Below are 25,203 nucleotides of genomic sequence, written 5' to 3'. Positions count from 1 at the left end.
TCAAGATATCCATGACAGAAACAGAACTACAGGCAGTGACTCAAATGAGAGCAGCAGTTTGAAATGATTTAAAAGCAGAACTAAAACCATATTCACAGTCATGAAGGATTCCTTTACCTCTGCTGCCCTGTGTTTCAGACCAGGCAGCCTCAGCTGTCATTGCATGAAACAAAGCCTTTTGAACATCCTCCACCAAGAATTCTTCACAAGCCTGAGTGCAAGCCTCTGTTAAATGGACTAGTTGGGCACAGTGGCTGCTGGGATGTATCAGCTGATAATAACTACTACTCAACAATACAGCTATAAAAAATCAACTTACCTGTAGCACAGGTGATGGGCTGCTGGCTGCTGAGGGCACAGACATCTCACTTGATGAGTTCCCAGGTGGGGAAAGGCACAGCAGGAAAAAATGCAGCAGAATGTATCTCACTGGAGAGAACTATGAGGAACTCAACAATAACAAAATTGATCTGTAGTTAATACGGCCTGGTCGTCAAAGTAAGTAGTTTGTACTACTTTAGAATTAGATTGCTTTCACAAAGACCAGATCGATTCACTTTGGCTTTAATCACTTGCTGCTGTGTACAAAAGAAACGTTTCCTCTACCAGTACTGGAATTAGATTGCCATTTACCTGAGGCTAGAGTCAGCATGTTACAATTAGCTTTATTTTTGAATTAAGTTTCATCCACCACTTTACAAAAAAATGGTTTAGTGTTCAGTTAAAACCATTTTGCATAGTGAAATCATACTTGAAGGATTCATCTTTCAAAAAGGATTCAATTTTGCAGAATTCTCTAAGAAAGACTTAAACAAAAATGGCTGGGAGGAGATTTCATGCAAGAAAGGGTTGTTGAGGGAATTATTTCACAGGATAACAAAACAAACAACAAAACAAAACCTAGGCAGCTCTTAATTACAGTACATTGCTGTGCAAGATTTACTGGTGCAAGCACCCGCTGAATTTGTATCTTGTTCGTAGAAACTTTGTAATTGCCAAAAGGATCCTCTGCTAGAACACTTGTAGTAAAGAGCAGGAGAGAACACAATTGAAATGGCATAAACAAAAGTGCTAGTTTGTGGAGATCTCCCCTTGTTTTCTGTAGTGCTCCTCGAGTAGAATCTTGTGTCACACAGGTGACATGAGCCTCCTTTGGACCTGTGCATTTCAGAACTGCACGTGAGTAAGGGCATCACCTTGTGCTCCAGAAGGCAAGGTTGGCTCTGTAATACAAGTTGGCTAAAAAGTTCTGCTTGGCTCCAAAGGTTTCCTGAGAAAACGTCTTTATTTACTCAGGTGGACTCTACTTGGCTTCATAGCCCTCCAGGTGTCTGCGGATCAGGTTGAACTTGCCCGCAGGGTCAGGGACGTACCACTTGTCCCAGACTTCTGCAAAGGAAGCTGTTCTTCCCCAGGGTTTGAAATGTCCATTCCAATGGAGCAGCTTGGCAGCCTCCACAAACTGAGGAGAGTATCTTTTCCCAACACTAGACCCTTCAATTGAAAAAGAAGCATTAGCGTTTAAAATAAAGGCAGCAGAAACACCAACGTGCAAAATGTTAACTTAAAAACAAAGGATTTAACAAAGGAAATCTTATCATTTATGGAGAAAGGAGGCAGAAATAAGGGCAAAGTGAAAAACAATCAGGTGCAACTAAATGTCACTTTGATCTCTCTGTGTGTATTTTCATACACTGCCTTAACTTCAAGTTCTTTAAAACCTGCTTAACACCCAGATGAATTCAGCAGCCTATGTATTGTTCATCAGAAACATAACCTGAAAAAGCTCTCCCAGCACTGAGGTTTCACCAGTAGAACAGACATGAATGTCTGCCCTTCTCAACAGTTTTGGAGGAAACACCTTGGATCAGATACAATATATTTGTAGAAAATGAGAAGGATTTTGTGAGTAAGTCAGTTCAAGAACTAACCCCCAGCAGTTTGAGAAAGACTCAGGCCCACAAGCCCCAAGATGGAATTGCAAAGCTGTTCTTCCTAAAGAACAAAGGACAAGATAGGAGAATAAAAGCTCACTTTGCTACATCATTAACAAGGGGGGGGGAAAAACACCCTGGGGGAGCAGCATCACAAATACCTCATACGTACCGAGATGTCGGACGTTCCACATGGGATCAATACTGGAATGTTGCTTGTAAAACACAATCAGCAGTGGAGGTGTTGTGATGCTGCCAGCCAGAGTCTTACTGTAGAGGTCCTCTCTGGAAGTTGAAAGGATGCTGATCAGTTGATTTTTCACTTGCAGCAGAGATACACACACAGCCCTCAGTTCAAGAGGGAAATGCCACCAGCAGAACCCAAACCCGGAGCTGCTGGCAGCCCCAGCCTGGGGCACTTACACCACGTTCAGTGCCATCCACTTCTCCAGCTGCTTTGTGATGTTCTGTAATTTCCATTCAGTCAGATTGGCAACAAAAACCCCGGGATTGAAAGAGCAGGTGTTGGCTTTCATGGCAAGCTTTCGGATGGTTTCTTTTTGGTAATCTAAAAACCCAATGTAATTATACTGGGGGAAAGAGAGAGTAGAAATTAGCTTAAAATGTATGGGGAAATTCCTAAAGAAAAATTCTGCACAACTCACAACAGACAGGCATAAGTTGAAGTTGTTAGAATAAATATCCCTTCCTTTAAAATGAGAGAAAGAAAGCTTAAGAGGTATAACATTTTAAAAATATGATTATATAGACTACATATTTTAAGGAATGCTGCATGGTCTTAATAATACCATATTATTAATATGGTGCTAGTCTCAGATAAAGTACTTTTAGTACATTCAGAAATGAAAAATTGTCCCTTCAATCCCTTCAATTCTCAGATCTCCTGCTGGTCCACAACGAGAATTGCTCTCATTGTAAAATACAGAAAAAAATCCAAGTTATTTACTGTGCCTGAACAGAAATTGCAGGTCCCATTTCTAAAACTGGCTTGGGCAGGGATAGTGACATATTTAGGTTTACAGCATTTGGAACATTCCCAAATCCCTGAGATCTACAGTGTTGTTATCACTGAACAAGACTAAAACCAACCTGATTGCCAGCTCCACGGACAGCAACTTTACTACTGGTTGAGTCACAGTCATCTGAAAACGCAGCAGCATGTCCAGGTTTCAATGGTGTGTTATAAAGTTCAACAATATCACCTGGAAAATGAAAGCAAGCACAGGAAAATCAAAAGCAATCCCGACTAAATGCTGAGTTAGGCTTGGTTCAGTCCATCATTACAGAAGATAAAGCTACTCAGTTTAACCCAACTCATTCATATTTATAAAGTTTGTATAGAAATGTTTGGGTTCTGTGAGAGATGAGATACTGACCTCAGCAAAAGGCCAGTGGCAGCTAACAAAGGTCCCATACCTTGCACGATTACATCATCATCCACATAGATGACCTTCTCTGCATGAGGTACGAAGTTGGGCAAGTAGAATCTTGCAAAGGTTAACTGTGAGAACAGCAAGGAAAGAGAAGGGAAGAATTAAATGAAAAATTTGTCCAAATAAATGTGAAATTGACTGATTTTTCTGGCACTTATCTATGGCATTAATGTTCAAGACAACTTCTATTGAGGACGTAAAATAGGCAGCAATATCCTACAACTAATTTAAAATAAACTGGTTCCATCAATTCCTGGTTTACCATGAATCTATGCATTGATAAGCTAACTTTAAAACTGGTCTATATAAGAATTTATTTCTCCACATAGATCTGCAGCATCTCTGAGGTGCTGGCATGCTTGACATGCCAGCCACCGTGTTTCATTGTGGCTAGCAGCAAAAAATGATCCTAAGTATATATATAGATATTCAAATCCATTTCTTACTATCTAGGTATTTAATCTAATTGAAATTTAGCAATTTGATTATGAAAGATTGCTTCTATGCTAACAGATTTGCTTTTGATCTCTAGCTGTGTTCAAAAGCCAGCATCAAAATATGTTGTCATTAACTACTAATTGCAAAAAGTAATCAGCATCATCCTCACTGGTTTGAAGGCATCTGCCTTTTGGGGATCCACTTGGACTTTGCCTTCTAAGACGCGAGGGTCGAAATCCAAAATTCGGTGTCTTATATTTTTCAGAGGAGGGCTCCTCAGCCACATCCTGCAAGCAGGAGAAAGGCAGGGATCTTGTTAGGTGAGACCAAAGCAAGGGCAAAGCAGGAGATCCAGCTAACAGTGACACAGGTCTTGGTGTGGCCACTCAGTTCCCTGCCCAACAAACACATCTGGGATGTAATTGATGCTGACATTGGTGCTGTCCTGTGTGGCCACAGGGACAAGTCCAGGGGCAGCAACTGCACACCTGGGACATGTGAAAGGTACAAGGTCACTTTTTGTTTTATCAGAAATACACAGTCCTGTTATCACAGGTCCTTCCCAAAACCATCGGAGTGGACAGAAGAGGGTTAAAATAACAGGACTAAAGAATAATCTACAAAAATGGGAGATACGTGATTGCCAGCATTGGAATTGCTGATGAAATGTAGAAGTGCCTTTTGCAACCCTTTCACCAACAAACTCCAGCCTCACTGGTTGTCTATAAGCCCACTGGAAAAGATGTTTCCTTTCCATCCCTGAAACCTGACCAGGAGGAACGGTGGGACTCCCACATCTTTTTATGTCAAAAAGCTGCCATAAGCAGTAGCAGCAGATGGGACTGGGAGTCAGGGGAATGCAGCTCCAGGGAAAGGCAGCTTGCTCTCCTCTCAGAAATACAGAAGCTCAGGGTGTTGTGGGAATCCAATGAAAAGATCATTACCTCAAGTGATCCACAGTATCATTCAAAGTAACAACGTAGAAAACCACATTGGATCTGGTGTGCTGGTAAATGCTGTTCATGGCTGTAATTGCACCCCCAAGCCTCTCATCCGAGGCTGTAATGACCACAGAAATCTCCTTGTCATCCCTCTCATCTGTCAGCCTCTGGGGAGCTGCAGGAATGAAATCTATAGGCTGAAGTCCTAAAGGACTTGGATCTGTGGAGTAAAAATGGCAAACTTGCTTTCATTATTACATATTATTATTACCACACAAAAATTCCCAACACTTCAATTATTTCTGGTACACACTTGGGTGTCTGAGCTGAGGTGTGGATTACAGTGAGCCAGTATCAAACAGAGCCTCAGAGCTTTTGAGAATCTGAGGTGCTAATGAACAGAATAACACCGCATTTACAGAAAACTGCACACATTTAACCACACATATTCACACACAGCACAAGGCACTAAAAGGCTGAGCTACAGTAATCTGCACTCACCTTTGCTCCCCTCTACCATGCCTACAACCTCATTAACTTCCCCCTTCCACTCACCCAAAGCACATGGTGCGTTCTGTCTGGCCAGAGCACGTGTCTTCCCACCAAATATATTTTTTTCTTTTCTTTTTTTTTTTAATTAAAAAAAAACCCAACATACCTGACAATTCCCGTCTCAAGAAGTCACTGAGGCTTAGGAAGTTATGATGAATAATAAGCAAAAATATGACAACAGCCACTATAAGGATGGAAATGTTCACTGAAAATTAAGGAAAAAAAAATCTTCATCAATATAACCAGAGAACAGCTGAGGAACTCAGATTCAAAAGATAGAAAAAAAAAGACAAGCACATATACACATACCTTTCCTTAACGTCATTTTTCTATTCTTATTTTATTAGCATAAAGTTCCTGCAAACCTGCAAGAAAAAAATACAGCAGTCACTGCCAGTGTATCCTTCCAGAAGGCACAGCACACCATGACCAGGAGTGTCACAACAATTTCAGTGTCAAAGGCAGTGAATGCTTCCCTCTGTCCGTTTTATGACATACACAAAACTGTATGTCACATTTCAAAAAGTGAGTATGGTATTAGGAAGTACCTAATTGCAACCACAGAACCACAGGTTGGAAGGAACCCTCAAGATCACCTGGTTCCAACCCTTGCCATGGGCACAGACATCATCCCCAGCTTCTCTAGGAAACCTGTGCCAGGGCCACACCACCCCCACAGGGAAGAATTTCTTCTTAATACCTCATTCAAACCTGCCCTTTGTCAGTTTGAAGCCGTTTCCCCTTTCCCGTTATCCACGCCCTTGTCCAAAGTCCCTCTCCAGCTCTCTTGGAGCCCCTTTAGGCACTGGAAGGGAGGGACTCTAACAGGTCCATGTCTTCTCATGTTAGGGACCCCTCCATTACAATGACATATCTAAAGAGGATCTCAGAGCTAAAAAGGAGACATTGCCACAAAAGGAGATCTTGCCACTTCACTGACAGAAAAAAAAAAGAAACAAACCCCAAACTCCTTCTGTCAATCAAAAGTAATCTGAGAAGATCTGGAAAATTATGAATGTTTTCTTTAGTGTTGAAACTACTTAAATATCTGAACTGGAAGCACCTGAACAATAAGAGTAAATGTTATATGTTCCTTTCCATACTTAACCAACAGCAAGATTCTGGTGTTCACGAGATTTTAACTAAGACTATTATATGCTTTAAAAACCAGTACATTCTCTACATAAAATACACATATCAGAGTTTCAGCTGAAGTGTCATCACACAGAACAGATCACAAAAGTTGGAAAGAAGGCAGCACCATCGTGCTACAGAAGGGGGTAGAAACACAACACCGATGCAATTTCGGTAAAAAATTCAAAACATACTTGTTCATTCTTTAAGGGTTGTGGTGAAATCAGAACAAGAGCTGTGTATCCTGGCGTGTGAAGGAGCTCTCTAGTAACACAAAGAAAGCTCTCTAACAACAAGCAAAATTCCAGAAATGGTGAGAGACTTACAATATGCCTAAATTAAAACACCTCAGACTGCAGTGACTATTACATGTATCAGAACCACCTCCTTCCCGCTGCTGCATTTCTCCCCCAAGCCAGACACATCAGCGGAGCCCAACAAATCCCTGCCCTGAGCTCTGTCTGGAGCAGCACCGCTCTGCTGCCACGGGGCGGGACACGGAGCTTTGCAGGCCTGGGGAGCGCAACGCCACGTCCCGCCGAGGAGCGACGCGATCCGCGAGTGCCAGCGCAGGGCTGAGGCGCGCACGGACACGGCCGGTGCCTCGCACAACACGGCCGGTGCTTCACACGGACACGGCCGGTGCTTCACACAACACGGCCGGTGCCTCACACAACACGGCCGGTGCCTCACACAACACGGCCGGTGCTTCACACAACACGGCCGGTGCCGGTGCTTCACACGGACACGGCCGGTGCTTCACACGGACAAGGCCGGTGCCTCACACAACACGGCCGGTGCCTCACAAACAAACACGGCCGGTGCCTCACACAACACGGCCGGTGCCTCACACAACACGGCCGGTGCCTCACACAACACGGCCGGTGCCGCGCACGGACACGGCCGGTGCCTCACACGGACACGGCCGGTGCCGCGCACGGACACGGCCGGTGCCGCGCACAACACGGCCGGTGCTTCACACGGACACGGCCGGTGCCTCGCACGGACACGGCCGGTGCCTCGCACGGACACGGCCGGTGCCTCGCACGGACACGGCCGGTGCCTCGCACAACACGGCCGGTGCCGCGCACGGACACGGCCGGTGCCGAGCACGGACACGGCCGGTGCCGAGCACGGACACGGCCGGTGCCTCGCACAACACGGCCGGTGCCGCGCACGGACACGGCCGGTGCCGAGCACGGACACGGCCGGTGCCGCGCACGGACACGGCCGGTGCCTCGCACAACACGGCCGGTGCCGAGCACGGACACGGCCGGTGTCTCAGCGACACGCGGCAGCCGGGCTGGCGGCAGTAACAGAACATCCCCTGCCCAGGGATGGCCACAGACCACAACAAAACACACACCGCGCCGCGCCGCCGGCTCCCTGCGGTGTACATCGCCGTTCCCCGGCTGCTCTGCGGGCACAGCCCCGCTCCGGGGTTGGCAGGCCCGTGCCCGGCTCTCCCGCGCCGCCCGCGGCGCCCCGGCCCCTCACGGACCGTCGGCCCGCGGGGACCCGCCCGGGCTCCGGACCGCCGCCAGGAGGCCCCGAACCCGCGCCGCGCCCTCCCCGCCGCGCTACCGGCGGCTCCGCGAGGCGAGCCCGAGCCAGTGCGGGTTCCCGACAGGCGGCCCCGCGCCTCGCACCTGCCGGGGAAGGCGCCTCCGCCGGGGTCCTGCGCGGCGAAGCCGCCGTTGGCGAGGAGACCCGTCCCGACGGGTATGGCGGAGCAAAGCAGCCCCACAGCAGCGGGAGCGGCGGCGGCGCGGACGCGATGGAAGGGGCTGGAGGAGACACCCCCGGCCGACGGAGCCCTGGGCGGGGCGGACAGGGAATGCTTCCGGCCAGCTCAGCAGCCGCCTTCCGCTCCGCCGCCACCAGTGCCGGGAGCTGCGGAGAGGCCGCGCCGCAGCCCGCGAACAGTGGGGCCCCGCCCGGGATCGTGGAGACTGCTGCCAAGAGGAGCGAGAAGAGGCCGGAGAGGCACCGCCGACATGCTGAGCGTGTTCCGCTCCATCCCCACGCAGATGGTAGGGCCCGCCCGGACCTCGGCACCGGGCACTGCGGGCGACACGGCCGGGAGCGGGTTTAGTGTCCCCGGCCCGCACGGCGACACGGCCGGGAGCGGGGTTAGTGTCCCGGCCCGCACGGCGACACGGCCGGGAGCGGGGTTAGTGTCCCGGCCCGCACGGCGACACGGCCGGGAGCGGGGTTAGTGTCCCCGGCCCGCACGGCGACACGGCCGGGAGCGGGGTTTAGTGTCCCCGGCCCTCACGGCGACACGGCCGGGAGCGGGTTTAGTGTCCCCGGCCCGCACGGCGACACGGCCGGGAGCGGGGTTAGTGTCCCGGCCCGCACGGAGAGCGGGCTCAGCGGCCCTGCGCGATGTTGGCACCCGTGTACGAGGCACGGCTAGGGGGATGCAGGATGAGTCCCTGTAATTGCAGTCTTTTACCTGGGAGCTGGGACTCACCTGCTGTAAAAGGAAGTATTACGCAGCTGTGTAAGAGAAGCCCCTCTGTGCTGTCCTGTCTCTGCTATAGACGGACAGAAGGCAACGTGTGCTCCCAGACAGCCGCGAGTTACAGTTTCCTAAAGTCACGCGAACATAGATGAGTTGGGTTTGGAAGGAACCACTGGAGATCATCCGGTCCAACCGTGTCAAGGCAGGGCCACCTAGAGCAGGAATGAATCCAGGTGGATTTGGAACGTCTCCAGAGAGAGACTCCACGACCTCTCTAGGCAGCTTGTCCCGGTGCTCTGACATCTTCAACATAAAATTCTTCCTTCTGTTGAAGTGAAACTTCGTTTGTTTTAGTTCATGGCCATTGCTCCTCACCCTGTTGCTGGGCACCACTGAAGAGAGTCTGGCACCATCCTGTTGGCACCCACCCTGGAAATATTTATCTGTCAGTCTTCTCCAAAACACAGGTGCCACACACACGGTGCCCTCTCGGGCACACCCTCTTGTGTGGTGATACAGCTTTTACTTTGTGATGTCCAGGTGACTGCAGTGATATTTTGAACTTACATTACGTACCTTGATCAGACAGTGCTTGCTTCAGTTTCTAGGTGATGTGGTCAAGTTTTCAGCCACTGTAAGAAAAATAATTCCAATCTGGTTTGAAAGTTGAACAAAAACACTGAGAACCCATGGTCAGGTAGATTGTAGGATCTCACCTGAAAGAGTTAAGTGGGTAGGTCTGTGTTTTGAATAACTGACTAAAAAGTGTCTCTTTTCACAGGACTACAAGGGCCAAAAATTAGCAGAACAGATTTTTCAAGGAATCATTCTTGTCTCTGCAGTAAGTATAGTAGACCTGTGGGCGAGAACATAAAGGACTATTTTGTTTTCTGATCTTGGAAGTATTTTTCTTATTGTTTGGGATCACTAAAAGCTTTAAATAAAGTCAGAGGGGCTATCATGGATTAAAACTTTTCTTCCCATCTTCTACTTTCATTGCTGGCCTGCAATTTTGGAAAGGTTAGAAAGATGTATGAACTGTGCTTTTGAAAAACCTGGATTTTCCAACCTGAATCCACCCCCTGCAGCTTAATCATGTAATGAGAAATGTTTCTCTTCATTTAAAGTTTGATTTTTTTTAATATTTGTTTTTCCAGGTAATTGGTTTCATCTATGGATACATCACTGAACAGTTCGGATGGACTGTCTACATAGTTATGGCTGGATTTGCTTTATCATGTTTGGTAAGAATGTTTTTTCCCCAAACTAAAAAATACATGCACTGGTTAATCTGGAATAATAGCTAAATTGAGCGGCTGTCAGACAGACTAATATTTGCTATGCAGTATAGATTTATTAATACATATTTATGCTTCCTTTGATCTGCATAAAGTGCTCTGCAACCCATTAAGTGCTTTTTTTGAAATGCTAGCAGAATTTTTGCAATTTAATACCACTTTTGAGTTCTTTTTCACTTCAATAAAAGTTAAAGTCCAGCTGACAGCATTGGTTAAGAGAAAGAACAGGGAGGCTTCGGTGCAGTAGCAGCTTGACATGAAAAATTTGCAGCTGTCCCCTGTTCCCTGAGGAGACAAGGAGGCAGAATATGGAATTTCAGGAGTAATTCCTTATCCATGCATGAGAGGTGTTCCATTCCTGTTGGGGCACTCCCAATCCAGTTTTACACGTGGTTCTTACACCGTTCAAGCATTCAGATACAGCATTTGAGCAGTCACCACCCAACACACACACACATCATTGTTTAGAAAAGCCTCTGTAACTCTCTGGCATCATCATCCATCTACTCTTTCCTTCAAAATCCCTGAGTTCCCTGTGATGCCAGGCAAGGGGAGGGTCTCAGTGCAGTGTGGGAGGTGCTGGAATGCTGGTGTCAGTTCAGGAGTCCTTTTTTGTTCAGGGTGGGTGCTGTCCTCCTCCTTGCAGCAACCTGGGGTGCTTTAGTCACGTACTTAAAGCATGAATTTTCAATGTAAATTGTAATTGTATATGAATTTGAGTTTTCTTAAGACTAATTGCCAATGAGTTAGGGATGCAGATTTTCCTAGTAAGCTGTACAAAGCTGTTTAGCATCTGTTCATGTTCTGACTGCCCTCCTGTGCCCCCAGCTGACCCTCCCTCCGTGGCCCATGTACCGCCGCAACCCTCTCAAGTGGCTGCCTGTCCAGGAGTCGGGCACGGAAGAGAAAAAAGCAGCAGACAGGAAGCCAAAGAGACATGCCAAAAGCTAAAAATTGTGGGTTCCAGGCTGTTACTTTGTTAAATTTTGTTAAATTAATTTCCACTGAAATACTTCTTGGGTTAGTATCTGGGGTTTTGCTTAGTGCTTTGTATACTACCACGAGTACAACCAAGCTCTGCAGGGAGCATAAAGGCTGGAAATTTGGTCTGGAACTTCAGGGGAGTCACTGGGATCACAGAGATGGGGGGATTAACTTCAGAAGGCTGCTGGAGGTCCCAACTCGAGTACTTCACTAAAAAGGAAAACAGTGAATCAATTGAATTCTAGTTAAGCTGTTGCCATAGCCTAAAAGATAATAAACAGCTGGTCTTCTACTGAAATCTTTCTAACTGTGTGTAAAACAAGCTGGCAGTAGTGCCAGGTTGTACAAAATACTGTGAAATGGTACATACCCCACAGTTCTGAAAATAACTGTTCTTGGAGAGGAGATTGCAAAGTGTGAATTTTTGTTTAAAACAAATTTCCCTGGGAAGAGCAAGTAAGAATAGCTCTTGAAACATTGTAACTTGAGCAGGTAGTGTGTAAGGGGCAAGCAGGATCCATAGGTATGGCATTTTATTTTACTACTGTCATGTCAGTAACCTCCCTCACAGCTGCTGGAGGTTACAGTTTTTCAGGTACAAGGAGGAAAAGAGATAAGTTGTTCATTTATAATTTTATTTTACAAATTCAATTCCCTTTTGACTTCTTTATTGTTTAAAAAACGTGCTTTTCCTGTAGGGATGGTACACAACAATGCCTGGGGGCTGTAGCAAGACACTCTGGATGCAAACAAAGAGAAATAAAAGTTTTATCTTTTCCCTAAGTGATTCTGGTCTTGGGCACTTTCATTCCTAAAAGGAATTAGTATTTGTAAGGCAAAGAGATTTCTCCAGCTGGGACCATGGTAATCATGGCTGCATTCCTTTCACACATTTTCAGACTTATCTTATCCAGTTCACAAATGCTTTCCCTCACCTTGGTGACTGCCTCAGCAACAAAACAAGAGCCAAGTCTCTCCTTACAAGCAGTACAGCCGCCCCCTTCAGCACTTGGCAATTTACACAACCTGAGGACCTTGAGTTCCACAAAAATTAGTAATTGTCTCTTCATGCTAAAGTTGCACGACTATCTGATGTAACAGATTATAGTTTATCACATCAGAGCCTTGGTGAAGATTTTGTTACTGTATTTAGTACAAGACCATACCAAAAACCTTTTGCTATGACAAATTCAAACCAGAACATAATCTTTTTTGACACTCCTTAGTATACAAAACTTTGTATCCACCCCTATTTGCATCTGTGAAGAGCAACTTTTTAAGAGAATAAAAACTAAACAGTTTCTCTTTGAGAAAGTGATAACCTGGTTCACATTTTAACATGAAAAATATTACTACAAATGCTAACATTTTCTGCAAGTTCACCTCCTTATTCCAGCAAAGGAAATCAATGGATGAACATGCTTTGTAAGCTGGTCCCATCTATCAAAGGAGCTAGGAATCAGTTCTTTTCTCCAAGGAAAAGGTTCTGGTCAGAGCTTCATGTTTTCTTCAAGGAATTTCAGGTGCCGAGCCTTTGCACTGTAACTCACGTACTTGTCTCCCATGTGCTCCCGCAACTGCAGCTGTTCAGAAAACACCCAGAACAAAACCCACAACGTTTACTGGCACTGAAAAAAAGCAGAAGCTACCAAATATTGACAAAAAAATACCAAAGCGCTCAGCTGAAAGAAACATGCAAAGTTTGGCAATGTAGGTGAGAGAAGAAAAATAAAACACTGTTGTCTAAAAGCAAGAGACTTTCAAATCCCACCCAAAAGTTTAAAATCTAAGATCTTCATAGGTTACAAATACTGCCTGGGTCAGTGTAACCTAGTTTTGAATCAAAGGAACTGGAGGTATTTCTCATTCACCTCTATTGAGGATTGATGTTAAATTATTTCTTATTTTGGACATAAGGGGCATAATGTGAAGGCAAAAATATGAGAGACAGAAGGAATTATTACTGGAGAAACAGCACAGAGTAAAATTATTTACATCCCTCGCACCTTCCTCAAACTCAGGGGGAACTGGTACAATTCTAAAGCTCTGATGGTTTCTGACAAAGTTGCAGTTGAACATAGTCTACATCTAGAATCAAACTTCAGAGTGAAAATTACAATGTAGTTGGGTCCTTGCCTGCCCATGACTACATCAGGACTTTCTGGAATCAAGGTTTACCCTATCTCAATAGGGTAAAGACCTGCTCATTTATCTAGGTTTATAAAGAAATTAAACCATTTTATTATGAAAGACATTCACCTCTCTTTTTGTTTCATCATCTTCTTCCATGATTCTGTACACCTTCTCAAGAAGTTTCACTCCCAATCCTTGCACTACATCAGACCTCAGGATTTCAACCATTCTCCTAATCTTGTAAGGAACCAGTAACATATCTATTAAAAATAAAATACAATCAAAAAATCAGTGCAGTAATAATCACTTTCAGTACAGGCAATTTTCATATTCTGCAGAAGAATATGGGACAACTCCTAAGTATTTCCACAAAATCCCAGAGCAACAGACCTGAAGGAATCTCTTCCATTTTCAATTCCTCTGATTCATCAGGTGATTTTCCATGCAAGATCAAAGTATCCCGATATTTTCTATGAAGTTTAAACTCTGGGGCTGGGGTCGAGGTTACACAGCACTCAGAGTTCTCCTTGGAGTCCATTTTCAGTGTCAACGTCATCAGCTGCACCAAGTCATTCATTTCATTCACATTGTTTTTCCTAGGAGGGAAAAAAGAAATAATTCAGTCACCATCATAATGCAACTTCCACCCTGCATTCCAAGGGCTTTCCATGTGTTTATTGAGGTCCTAGTAAGTATTCCATGTTGAATTCCTTGTTGTGGTGCAGTTTTATCAATAGCAACATCAGTACTACTTCATTTAACAAAGACTCAGGCCAGTCACTGCAAAACTCCACAATCCTACTGGCTACTGCTGGCTCTGGTAATGCAATAAATTGTATCTTTTGCTTACACTGACAAAAATCTGAGACAATCCAGCCTCATTTACAGTGGAAAGAAGGCACATTGGCACATTTTAATTTGTGCTTTTAATGCATCCTGACAGTAGATGTCCTTTGGTGCTGAAGATTGGTTTCCTGGAAAGCTACAGTTCACAAAACCGTGGCTCAGGAAGTTCAGTGTGGAAAGGGTATAGTCATAGAGAGACAATAATTCAGTGAGGCTGTTTTCCTCTGTGCATCACATACTTCTTCAATCACTCACTATGCACAGATAAAGCATGAAAGCCATTTTTTTCCACTCCAAGTCAAGGTCCAGTATAGCAGTGAAAACTCTTGCATGGTATTAAACAAAATCCTTACTTCTCCTTGGAGTCACCATCAGACTTGTCTGTAGAGCTTGTGGAAGAGCTCAGCTCATCATCAGACAGGCAATGGGCTTCTCTCTAAGGGAAGAGGGAATAAATAACAAAAATTCTAATAGCTGAAAGCAATTCAGCAATATGGCATAAATTACTGTTCCTACATGGAGAAAGTACTTCTGACAAGGTTTACCTGAGAAATACTGGGATCTGATGAGGACTGAGGAACTTTAACACAATTTTCCACAAGTGGCTTCGCTTCAACCACTGCACAATTTAATGACTGTCTCTCTGGAACCACTGGAAGGATGACATTTCCACAATATTTACAACTAAGCCGTGTGTATTCTGAATTAGTTTCATGCTCATGCAAGAAAAAAATCTATCACCTAGCAGAAGGCAGGCAGGGAGGTAGGTATTTTGCTAATAGAAAACATTGAAGCTTCAGTCTGAAAGTGAATATTCTACATTTCACGTACATTTCAAAGACAAGTTGTCAACACAGAACACAACTGAACATAAGTAAAAAGCAGAAAAACACAGACATGTTAACAGAACTTATTTAACACAGAACTAGCCCCTTAGTGCACCATTCTGAAGTTGGCAGTGAAGAACAGACAAGAAGTTATCACTTCTTCACAAAGAAGTTATTAGCCTACTTATACATAAACTGTTAATATGTAAACATAAAAATTACCAGAGGGAAGCATCTCCCGAGACTGTTTCAGCCTCCTTCGTTCTCTTGCTGACAAGGGCCGCTCCTTCAAAGGAAGTTAATTTGATGTTAATTTGCATCACCATTATGGCTTTTGTTTTGTAATCGCCTATTAGGCAAAAAACCCTTTTCAATTGATAGGGGAGAGGGAGCTATTATTTAATGCTTAATTATTTATTACAACACTGTCTTCAGTGTGACCAATCTGAACTCTAGAGAATGGGCTTCTGACCTCCAAGGTTCAGCAAGGCTCATCCCACCCTGAGCAGGGCTTCCATGAGGCAGGAAGCTTCTACATTTCTTTACTCACTGTGCTCACACTCATGGAACAAACTGCTCAGAAGGAATGAGACAAAAACAAGCAGGAACAGTTTTCATCACTAACCTTTGGAATGGCTGCTTGGCTGGGTTTGGCACTATCTGCAGGCTCAGGGTGCTCTGCACCCCTCTGGGCTGTCTTTGGGGTCACATCAGAAGGAACAGGTAGAGGCCGAGGAGAAACTGCTCTGAACTTGACAGAGAAGTGAGCAATAATTTATTTTTTATTATTATTAAAAGTTTAAGTACTCTGCAATCTAGAAGACATTTCTGCATGGTAAAGCTGGATGCCAGAGATTTTGAATCCTATTGTAACCTCTTCACATCTCCGAGCTTGATCCTCTCCTCTACACATCTCTGCTTGCATCCATTTCCCTTCTTTCCATCCCTACATCTCATCCCCCTCCTCCCAGACTATTATTCAGCCAAGGCCTTTGCAACAACTGTCCCCACCCTCAAATAGCAAAAGCCAAAAAGAAAACGAGGTTATCAATCAGCAATCATGCTTTTCTCTAGCCTTGTGCCTTTCCCCAGAGAAACCTCCCTGCTCAGTGTGGAGGAACCGACAGGAGCTCCATCCTGTGTGCATGCCAAGATTTTCTTCCTACAGTTTGCACTCAGAAGCTCGGGGCAGCCATTACACATCTGTTCTAAAGCACTATAAGCCACTACCCACCACAAGTAGTCTTATCCACACAGGTACTGACTTGTAGTCACAAACAGTGAGAAGTCCTGATGGAATTTCCTAGGAAACCCTGCACCCCAGTAAGGGCACAGCCCATCTGGCACACCCACCTCACCCCAGTGAGGTGCTGGGATTTTCAAAGATTTACTCAGGCTGCTTCTAACAGTCACCTTCAGTGAGCTGCATTTGTTACCACTGAAGTTCTACAGACACACATGAAACAAGAACAGCATTAAAACACCCACCCTTTTCCAGAAAATAGGTCGATGTTTAAAGAGGAAAAACACAGGAGTCTTAAAGGAAAGAGAAGTATTTTTCAAGTATCTGCACCTTCTCTGAGCAGCCTTCAGCAAGCCCTCTCTGCTGCTGCTGCGAGACAGCGGGTTCACTGACAGAGCTGTGAGGCTGCACGTGGAAGGTCATTTTTCCCTGAGCATCTCCTGAAGCTCCACGACTGACATCATCCTAAAAAGTAAAAGCAGTTTTTTTAAAAAATGCAGATCTGTCATTTCCAGATTTACACAAACATACTTAAAAAAAAAAGTCAAAACAGGCTGCTTTAGTATTTGGACTGCAGCTACCTTAACATGGCACAGGTAGAACCACAATAAATTCTTACTTGAGAGATAAAATACCTGCTGTACCAGCATCTTTAGCTACTAAACCTTCAAAGAAGGACACTTACTTGAATTACAACAGGAACAAAGGGTGCCAGCAGCTTTTCAGTAGAATTCAAGCTCTACAATAAATAATGATTTCTCATTAAAAAACTCAGGGTAGACCAAAATGCAGTGAGAGGACAATCACCACCAATTAGCCCCCCATTCAAATCAAGATTATTCAGGCATATTACAACATAGAACAAAAGTTACAAAACTATTCTTACCCTCTCTGTTCTCAGCTGGAAAACCATTTTTTTTTCCCTGTAAAAACAGAATTCCAATCATCTAGATAGATGCAATCCCAAAACTACTTCACCATACTGCCTCTGCAAATGAGAATCCAAGGCTCCTAACTACCTAAGAATCTCAATAATTGCATCAGCAACATCCTACTTTGATAGAAAAACATGTGCAGCAGCTCTCTAAATTGTAAGAGCTGGCCACTGGTTAAATCTGCTTTAAATAAGCATAAATGCATTACCAAGTCAGTTTGCTTTTGGTCTTTTGATACAGGCTGCAGGAGTTTCAAAGTGTCATCATCATCATCTTCTACAGAATTGACAGAAAATGGCTTAGACCCAGCACTTTCAGCTTTAAAAGGCTGTTTTGCTCTTTGCTGTTGTCCATCTTCTGTAATTGGTGGGTTGTTAGATGTTATTTTAGAATGGCCTGGAATGTGTAAATGCTTTGCTTTATTATTCTTTGGAATATTCTCACTGCCACACTTCTCACTTCCACACTTCATTCTTTCAGACAGGGAGACATCAATGTTCACTCCACTGACTGTAGCTATGGAGTCTCCCAAGCTGTCCAGATCATTTTTGCTTGGTCTTCTTTCCAACTCAACAGCTGGTTTCTCTGAGGGACAAAATTTGGTGGCTTTACATTTGCTGATACAATCTTCTTCATCCTAGGATTAAAACAAAAAAAGTCATTGTCTTTTGGGTTTTACACACACATGAAAGAATTTCTCTGAGCACCTAAGGAAAATCAAGAACATACCAGAGTACATAAACTGAAAGGAAATTATGATCAATAACAGATTAGAAGCCTCAAAAAAGTCAAAATCCACTTTTTTAAAGAGATACAGATTTGCAAATTATTTATTTCAGGTATTGATTTATACACATGGAATACACCTACTTTTCCCCAGGACCATGAAAGAAAAGCTGTACTCCCTTGGCTCTTTCCTAAGGGAAGAACAAGCACCTAGAGTTTTTAAGATGTGCTCCACCACATATATTTAGTATTTCAACACTGAAAGCTCAAACCCAGAACAGCAGACTTATTACAGAAAACAAAAAACATGCACAAGATTTACCATTACAAAAGGTTTGTTCTAACCACTGGAAAGAATTTTAACAATAAATAATTTTGCTTGTGACTATAATTAATTTTTAAATATATGCTTTTGATTGGAAAAAACTATTAGCACTTGTCATGAAATATTTGAAAAAAATATTTGACCCCAAATACTCTTAGTTAACATCTTACAGATCTGGCAATTAGCTTCACTGATCCACAGGAGTTTAATTACTTCCCCTCTTATCTAAAAATGATTCCTTCCCTAATATGAATATTACACATTGCTGGGATTCAGATCTAATATTCTCAGGCATGCTCAAGGCACTTCTTATAAAACTGAGTTTTTTATCTAGAAGAAGCATGAGGGATTTGGGTTTTGTTGGCCTTTTTTTTGTTTGTTTTAAGGTAAAACTCGCATATCTTACAACTTTGTATTTTCTGGCTTGCTCAGAGGAGTGGTTTTGGTGTGTAACACTCCTGCTGTGAGATTCAGTCTTTGCTGAGATGACAGAGCCAGGGTCTTTAGGTTTAGAATTCACTGTTTTCTTAGGATTTCTAGCAGCTTTCCTGTAAAAAAAAATGAAAGTTGCTCATTCAATAAGCATCAACAAGGTTTTAAGATTTTTTTTTTTAGATTAGACTAATTAAAAAAGAATCCACTCCACTAAAGAGCTTTCATACAAGGAGTATCAGATACTGGGATTTTTCAATAGACTGTGCACAACAACCTCATTTTCAATTCTAGAAAAGGAGCTTAAAAACACAATTCAGACTCTGCCAGCAATATACACTTGTTCTGCAGAGCACCAAGGTCAGTTCTGTTTGGAAGCAGTAAAACAACTGACTAAACCTGATAAAGAAAAATAACTGTATCAGTGTAAATCAAAAGACACTCAGTTTTTCAACTCCCAGAAGATAAATGGCCTCAAAAACCATATGGAAAGGTGTGGGGTTTCTACCAACTCTGTATTTCTAAGCACTACACAGTTTCATTCTGCATTTGCAGAAAAAAAATCTGCCACTCTAATTCCCTCATATTTCTCAAAGAATTCAGAGAAACTCACATTCATATGCTTTGTAGCTGCACATAACTTACTTCCTTCTACAAAGCCCAGGAAAAGTTGTAAAAAAGAGATGACAATAACATGAATATTTTGCACAGAATCACTCAAATGAAAATGTCTTACGCCTTTGTGGCTTCCAAAAACAAAGAAATCTGTTGTTTGATATATGGCTGTCGCAGGATGCTTTTCACACTTGGTCTTTCCTCAGGTTTTTTACTGAGCATAGTTTGTATTATTCCTACCAGCTGTGGGCTGTAATCCTTTGGCATGGGTGGCAGCTGTGAAAGGAAAGGGATGCCTGATATTATTTAATATATCCATCAACAGGAGCTACTGCTAGAATGTTTATTTGTGACCATTATGGTCAGCTACATCAAAAATGTGTATGAAAACCAGACTCATTATTCAAATGCTAAAAGTTACCTGACTACTTAAACAAAATACTGAAATTCCAAGTGTGTGTCTAAGAACTGTTCCTAATTTTATTAATATGAACAACAAAAGTTCTCTAAATAGGCTTAAAAATCTATAAAAAATAAATCTTTATTAACTTCATTATATGCCAAAGCAAGAAGACAAATAAGCAAATCATACATAACAGGAAAAAGGCATCACACAGTAATTTAATTTTTATGCATTGTTTATGCAAAACCAGAAGCAAATTAAGAAAGTCATCTCAGAACTTTGAAAATTAATTAGTATATTCATTACATGATGAGATAATGAGAAACTCTAACCATATCTACAAAGGAGTAAATCCCTCGGTCTGGTATGCATCATCCACCACCACGAAACCACAGTCTTACATATGATGGAGTATGTTATATGCAAGTATTTTTAACTCCATGCAGTATTTCTGATTAGAAAAGATAATCTCAATTTTTGACAGAAATCCAAGCATATATAAAAAATTTCAGGAGTTTTACCTTCCCTTCAATGATTCGATAAGCCAAGGAGTTCATGTCCTTGGCATTGAAGGCGTGTTTCAGTGTAGCCATCTCATAAACACAGCAGCCCAAGGCCCAAACATCAGACTGAAAACATGGGAAGAGAAAATGTTTGGGAACTCCTTATTAGTTGTACAAGTTATATCTATTTACCTGCTTTCAAAGAGGCCTTTAATGGCACTAAGCTAAAAGCTCAAATTCCATTGCAAACTTTTGGCTTCTCACTCTTCTATTTTTAATTTCAATTGTATTTCTTAGAAATATCCCCAAGTTTTTTCCAAAAGGAGGTGTAGAAATCAGCTGTCTTTAGGGAAAGAGTTGCTTGTTTCCTTTTCTAATACGATATCAGTCCTAACTGTAAATGAATAATCTTGATTTTTCATTGGAAGAAGTTTCCCCTGAGCCATTGCTCATTGCACTCATATTTATTTAGTGTGTGGTTTACTGCAAGAGCTGAACAGGGGAGCACGTTTGCTTTATTCTGTTATATTTTAAATTCACAATAAAACTGTTTATTCCTCTCTTTAAAATTTCCTTTTCCTTTTTTTCTTTTTGCTTTTTAATGTTGCTGTTATTTCTAACACAACTTTTGAGTGTAAAACTTCCTGTCTGGCATATAATAAATTCAGAAAGTGCATCTCTCTAACACAGACAGATATTTCTGTTCCCATTCTCCATCTCTCCTAGCTGTGAGAGGTGCAGGCAGCCTGCTGAACACCTTGGCTGTGATAACTTAGCACGTGCTATGAATTCCCAAACAGTTCCAGAAACAAACATTCCTACAAATCTCTATTTTTTGTTTGGTCTTCGGGAGGATTAAAAGGACTTGGAAGCAATAAGAAACCAAAAACCACAGATAAGATAGCAAAAATCTCAGACAAATAATGTTTCTAAGAAAAATGACATTTTTATACTGTACCTTGTAGTTGTAGGGTTTGTTAGAAAAGAGTTCAGGGCTCATGTAGTACGGGGTGCCTATGAGGGTGCTGGCCATGTCATACTGGTTCTCCAACACTCTGGCTATTCCCAGGTCTCCCACTTTGATTATATTTGTTCGTGTCAGGAAAATATTCTGAGTTTTAAGATCTCTGTGCAGAATGTGCTTTTCATGTAAATACTAAGGGGAAAAATCATATAAATAAGGTTAATTAACTCCTAATTGGTTCTTTTTAAACTGAAAAGTAAAATCTCATTACACAAGGCAAAGAAAGAAAACACAAAAGCGGGACACATAAATCACTCTCAAGGTCAGGAGTGACCTGCTAGGAATGTGAAATAACATAAAATGTGAAATAACATAAAATGTGAAATAACACTAAAAGTGACTGATACAGGCATGGGCCCAAAATTTGGCACCGCTTTAACCAAATCTCCCTGCGTGGCTCTTGTAAATCAGCAGAAAAGAGGAAATAAAAACGTAAAGTTAAGACTGTAACTCACTTTCTGCTGCTTTCATTTCTTGACAATCTTAGTACAAAAAAAAAATCAGAGGAAATTACAATGTGAGCTTTGTGTAAACAGGGAAGAAAATTAGTCATAATAAACAACAGGCAGTACCCATAATTAGTGTATGTTTGACCATGACAGCCAACTTTAAGGTAGAATTTTCTGCTCAAATTCTTATTCTTTAATGTTAACATCTGTGTCTGGTCTTTATTGCTGTAACAATTGCCTTTAGAGTTTGATGACCTTCAATTACAAATTTAAAAGAGTAGGATAAGGCTTAATAGAAGTGATGCATTAGTAAGTCTAAATTTGCCATTAAAAACAGCAATAAAAAGACTGAACACAAAATGCTTGTGAAATAGCACGGGGGTTTTTTCTGCAAAAACTACATTTGGTAAATTTAATGTAAACTTTCAAACCAGAGCAGCATTTCAGACAAGAGCTGCAAACACCCCAAAGGTAACCACTGTCTACTGTGCTACAACACATGAACATAAAATATGTCAGCAATTTCTTACTTAAAATAGTTGATTTACTGCAATGATCCATTTTTTAATGTACTAATAACCATTGTATTTAGCTGCTAACCCAGCCAAACAGGAATCCAACGGCTGTAGCTTAGCTGGAATTTTTAAATACCTAAAAAGCCAAATTAAGTTTATATCTGAAGGTGACAAAATTACACTTCATTGTACCTGCAGTGCCATGGCAATCTGGACAAACCACTCCACCACCTGATTCTCAGGCAAGAGTTTTCCCTTCTGCTCCTTGAGCTTGTGGTAGAGGTCTCCTCCCTCGCAGAAGCCCATCACAATGTAGAGGTGGCCATCGTGGCCCTGCCAGGACTCTCTGTAGGTGACGATGTTGGGGTGTCTCAGCTGGGACAGCAGCTGTGCCTCCTGCTCTGCTGCTCTCCTCTCGCGGCTGGAAGCGCTTCTAAGGTTTAACTTTTTGATGACATACTGCAAAAGACAGGGCAAGGTGTGTGGTAAGAGATAAAAGTAACTCTGCAGAAGCCCTAGGCAATTCGCCAGACCTAAAGGAAATGCAGTATTTGAAATCTCCACTCATTATTCTACATGGAGGCTGCAGTTTGGATGAAAGTTATGCACAATTTCTTCTTTTCTCCCCTTACACAATAAAAATGGAACAGGTGTGTTCCATTCATCCACCTGGATACAGCTCTGCTCTGGAACTTTGTGGTGTTCTCCTTTCTTCTGACTAATGTTCACATTTCTCTTTTTCTCCCCACTCTCATTTTAAATGTGTGTCTGTTGTTCATCTTTTAAGCCTGAAGTACCTGTTTGTGCACCATAATTACTCTCAGAAAGGCCACATCAATAGTAAATTGATATTTATATATAAAGTATGCAGTCATACACAAACAAATGATAAATTCATCTGAAAAAGACAAAAGATCTTGGGCTCATTTCTAAATTTCTTTTACTCTTTATTAAGAGGGGTCAAGAATTTTTCAAAGCTACATACAAAAGTTATCTTCTTCCTTAATATGCACTACATTAAATGTAATTCTAAGAAATTTCAGGTTTCAGCAAAAACATTCCTGAAGCTGAAGATGAGATGATAAAATTCATAGAACACTTTCATCACCCACAACACCAATATTTAGGTCTGACCTGGCCCTATCCTGATGAAAATTTTCTAGGACATCACCTTAGGGCATAAGCTTCCCACAGAACAATCATGTCATGGTTACACTTGAACCTGCTCTTACTGGAGAGGTTTTAAATCAAAGCTTTTAAAATATTTTTACTTGCTGAATTTTGGCATCCTCCAAGATGGTTCAGTGTCTGCTCTCCAGGCTGTGCCTATTAATTAGCCCAGCACATTTAATTAGTGTTGAGGAGACGCCCCTATATACCAAGGGAACAAATTACCCAGGAAATCCACAGCACCTCATGACTTTGTGTTTCAGAAGCCTGCTGGATAGAAGCAGGGATTATCAGCTTCCAGGAGGAATATCACAAAGCTAACTGTGTCTTCTTGTGTCATCACCTATCTTCAAAATAAAATAGAAATGCTGCAACTACTGTGTTCTATGTGACAAGTAAAGTACAACTCTATTCTTTGGGCATCAAAATTATTTAAGTTTATATCAGCATATTTTAGAAAATACACACCAAAGTGCAGGAATTAGCATATATTAGACTTACTTTAAACTTGGCATTGATTATAATTAGTTTAATGAGCATGTTTCCTGGCAAGATTCTCTACTGAAGTCTATTGCAATGCTCTTCCACCATTTTTGATATCAAACTGTGTATGAATTCCATTTTGTTTTGTTTTAAACACTTAAAGCTACTTGACCTTCTCCACAAAAATCCAGCATTCATAGCAAATGTGCTTAAATAGGACACATTTTCTTTCACAGAACATATGGCACTGTGCCAAAGCCACAACAAAAAATGCTGACCATCCTGCTACAGAAAAAAGTTTGTAAAAGTTGGCAAAAGATAAACCACACCAAATATTTAAGATGCAACTACACACAGGAAGCAAGGCTCTTGCCAGAGGTAATGACCAGCAGCACCACAGTGAAATCCAGGGACCTGTATCCGAGTGAAGTGACCTCAATGTCCTGTTTGCTTTTAGGATGAGGTTAGCAGCTCTTTGGGGACATTGCACTGTGTCCGATGGCCTGGAGGGAACAGCCCTGCCACCACTGCTACCCAAGGCACGGGTCATGGGGACCCGCCTCGGGATTCCGAGCAGGGAAGTGCCCTCATACTGGAAGGACACACCTCTGATCCCTGCTGGGAACAAACCTCCTCCCATCATCTCCTGTAAAATCCCGGGGATCAGGCTCACCCAGGAGGCTCCTGTGGCACTGCTCGCTGCATGTTCTCCATCCTATTTCTTCGCCCTCTCACATTCCCGATCGAACAACACTGCTTTGGCCGGACTAGACAGATTATTTCAGTTTTCCAACAAAAATGCTTGTGCTTGTGCTCTGACACAACCAAAACCTTCCCGGGAAGAGTCTTCTCCACATCTTTAATAAAAGTTCTTATAGACAAGGGAAGAGAACAGAAACAGCAGCTCGGGTGGCTGCAGACACACCCCAACACCTGGTGACGGTCACAGCCCCACCCTGACACCTGGCCGCAGCCAAACCTGCACCCTCACATGCTGCCAGTCCCTGGTGGTGCCCAGGGTGGGTCAGGGCCACCAGCCAAAGCCGGGCCACAGCCGAAGCAGCCGCCGCGGCACCCCCAGCCCAGCCCCGGCCATTCCCCTCACGCCGAGCTGCGGCCGCCGCCGTGCCCCACGGCCCAGCCCCTCGCTACCTGCTTGCGGTCCTGGCGGTGCCGCACCAGGCTCACCTCCCCGTAGCTGCCCTTGCCCACGGCCCGCAGGAAGCAGTAGGCAGCCAGGGACATCCTCCCGCCTCCGGGCCCGGGCAGCGCCCGCTGCCATAGAGATGCCCGGGGCGGCCGCGGCCATGGAGCGCCCGGCGCGCAGCCTTCCGGCGCGGGCGCGGCGCCGCGGCGGCCATCTTGGAAGCGG

At 43.2% G+C, this 25,203-nt stretch overlaps 3 protein-coding genes across 5 annotated transcripts; 1 reads left to right on the top strand and 2 right to left on the bottom strand.

Moving 5' to 3' along the window:
- Nucleotides 1-645: 645 nt before the first annotated feature.
- GLT8D1 (glycosyltransferase 8 domain containing 1) lies at nt 646-8,241 on the bottom strand. Its single transcript, XM_063411529.1, has 10 exons — nt 8,103-8,241; nt 5,629-5,684; nt 5,426-5,524; nt 4,771-4,987; nt 3,996-4,113; nt 3,372-3,456; nt 3,045-3,157; nt 2,358-2,524; nt 2,107-2,219; nt 646-1,494 (listed from the first exon to the last, which is right to left on the bottom strand). Exons 2-10 carry the CDS (start codon nt 5,642-5,644, stop codon nt 1,304-1,306), a joined length of 1,119 nt encoding a protein of 372 aa, XP_063267599.1. The 5' UTR covers nt 5,645-5,684; nt 8,103-8,241; the 3' UTR covers nt 646-1,303.
- SPCS1 (signal peptidase complex subunit 1) lies at nt 8,103-11,985 on the top strand. Its single transcript, XM_063411530.1, has 4 exons — nt 8,103-8,486; nt 9,702-9,761; nt 10,078-10,164; nt 11,047-11,985. Exons 1-4 carry the CDS (start codon nt 8,178-8,180, stop codon nt 11,167-11,169), a joined length of 579 nt encoding a protein of 192 aa, XP_063267600.1. The 5' UTR covers nt 8,103-8,177; the 3' UTR covers nt 11,170-11,985.
- Nucleotides 11,821-25,174, bottom strand: NEK4 (NIMA related kinase 4). Of its 3 annotated transcripts, none has more exons than XM_063411527.1 (16): nt 25,020-25,174; nt 22,371-22,637; nt 21,149-21,346; nt 20,209-20,316; nt 19,406-19,560; nt 18,635-18,785; nt 17,395-17,823; nt 16,937-16,990; nt 16,582-16,716; nt 15,634-15,759; nt 15,231-15,294; nt 14,727-14,833; nt 14,535-14,617; nt 13,726-13,931; nt 13,462-13,595; nt 11,821-12,785 (listed from the first exon to the last, which is right to left on the bottom strand). In XM_063411527.1, exons 1-16 carry the CDS (start codon nt 25,074-25,076, stop codon nt 12,693-12,695), a joined length of 2,367 nt encoding a protein of 788 aa, XP_063267597.1. In that variant the 5' UTR covers nt 25,077-25,174; the 3' UTR covers nt 11,821-12,692. The 3 variants fall into 3 exon arrangements, with proteins under 3 accessions (XP_063267597.1, XP_063267595.1, XP_063267596.1); XM_063411525.1 differs by having other exon boundaries at nt 24,984-25,173; XM_063411526.1 differs by having other exon boundaries at nt 18,644-18,785; nt 24,984-25,173.
- Between the last annotated feature and the right edge of the window lie 29 nt (nt 25,175-25,203).

The sequence above is a fragment of the Prinia subflava genome, chromosome 14, assembly GCF_021018805.1.
Source record: "Prinia subflava isolate CZ2003 ecotype Zambia chromosome 14, Cam_Psub_1.2, whole genome shotgun sequence".
NCBI lineage: Eukaryota > Metazoa > Chordata > Aves > Passeriformes > Cisticolidae > Prinia > Prinia subflava.
This window is presented reverse-complemented; position numbering and strand designations above follow the sequence as displayed.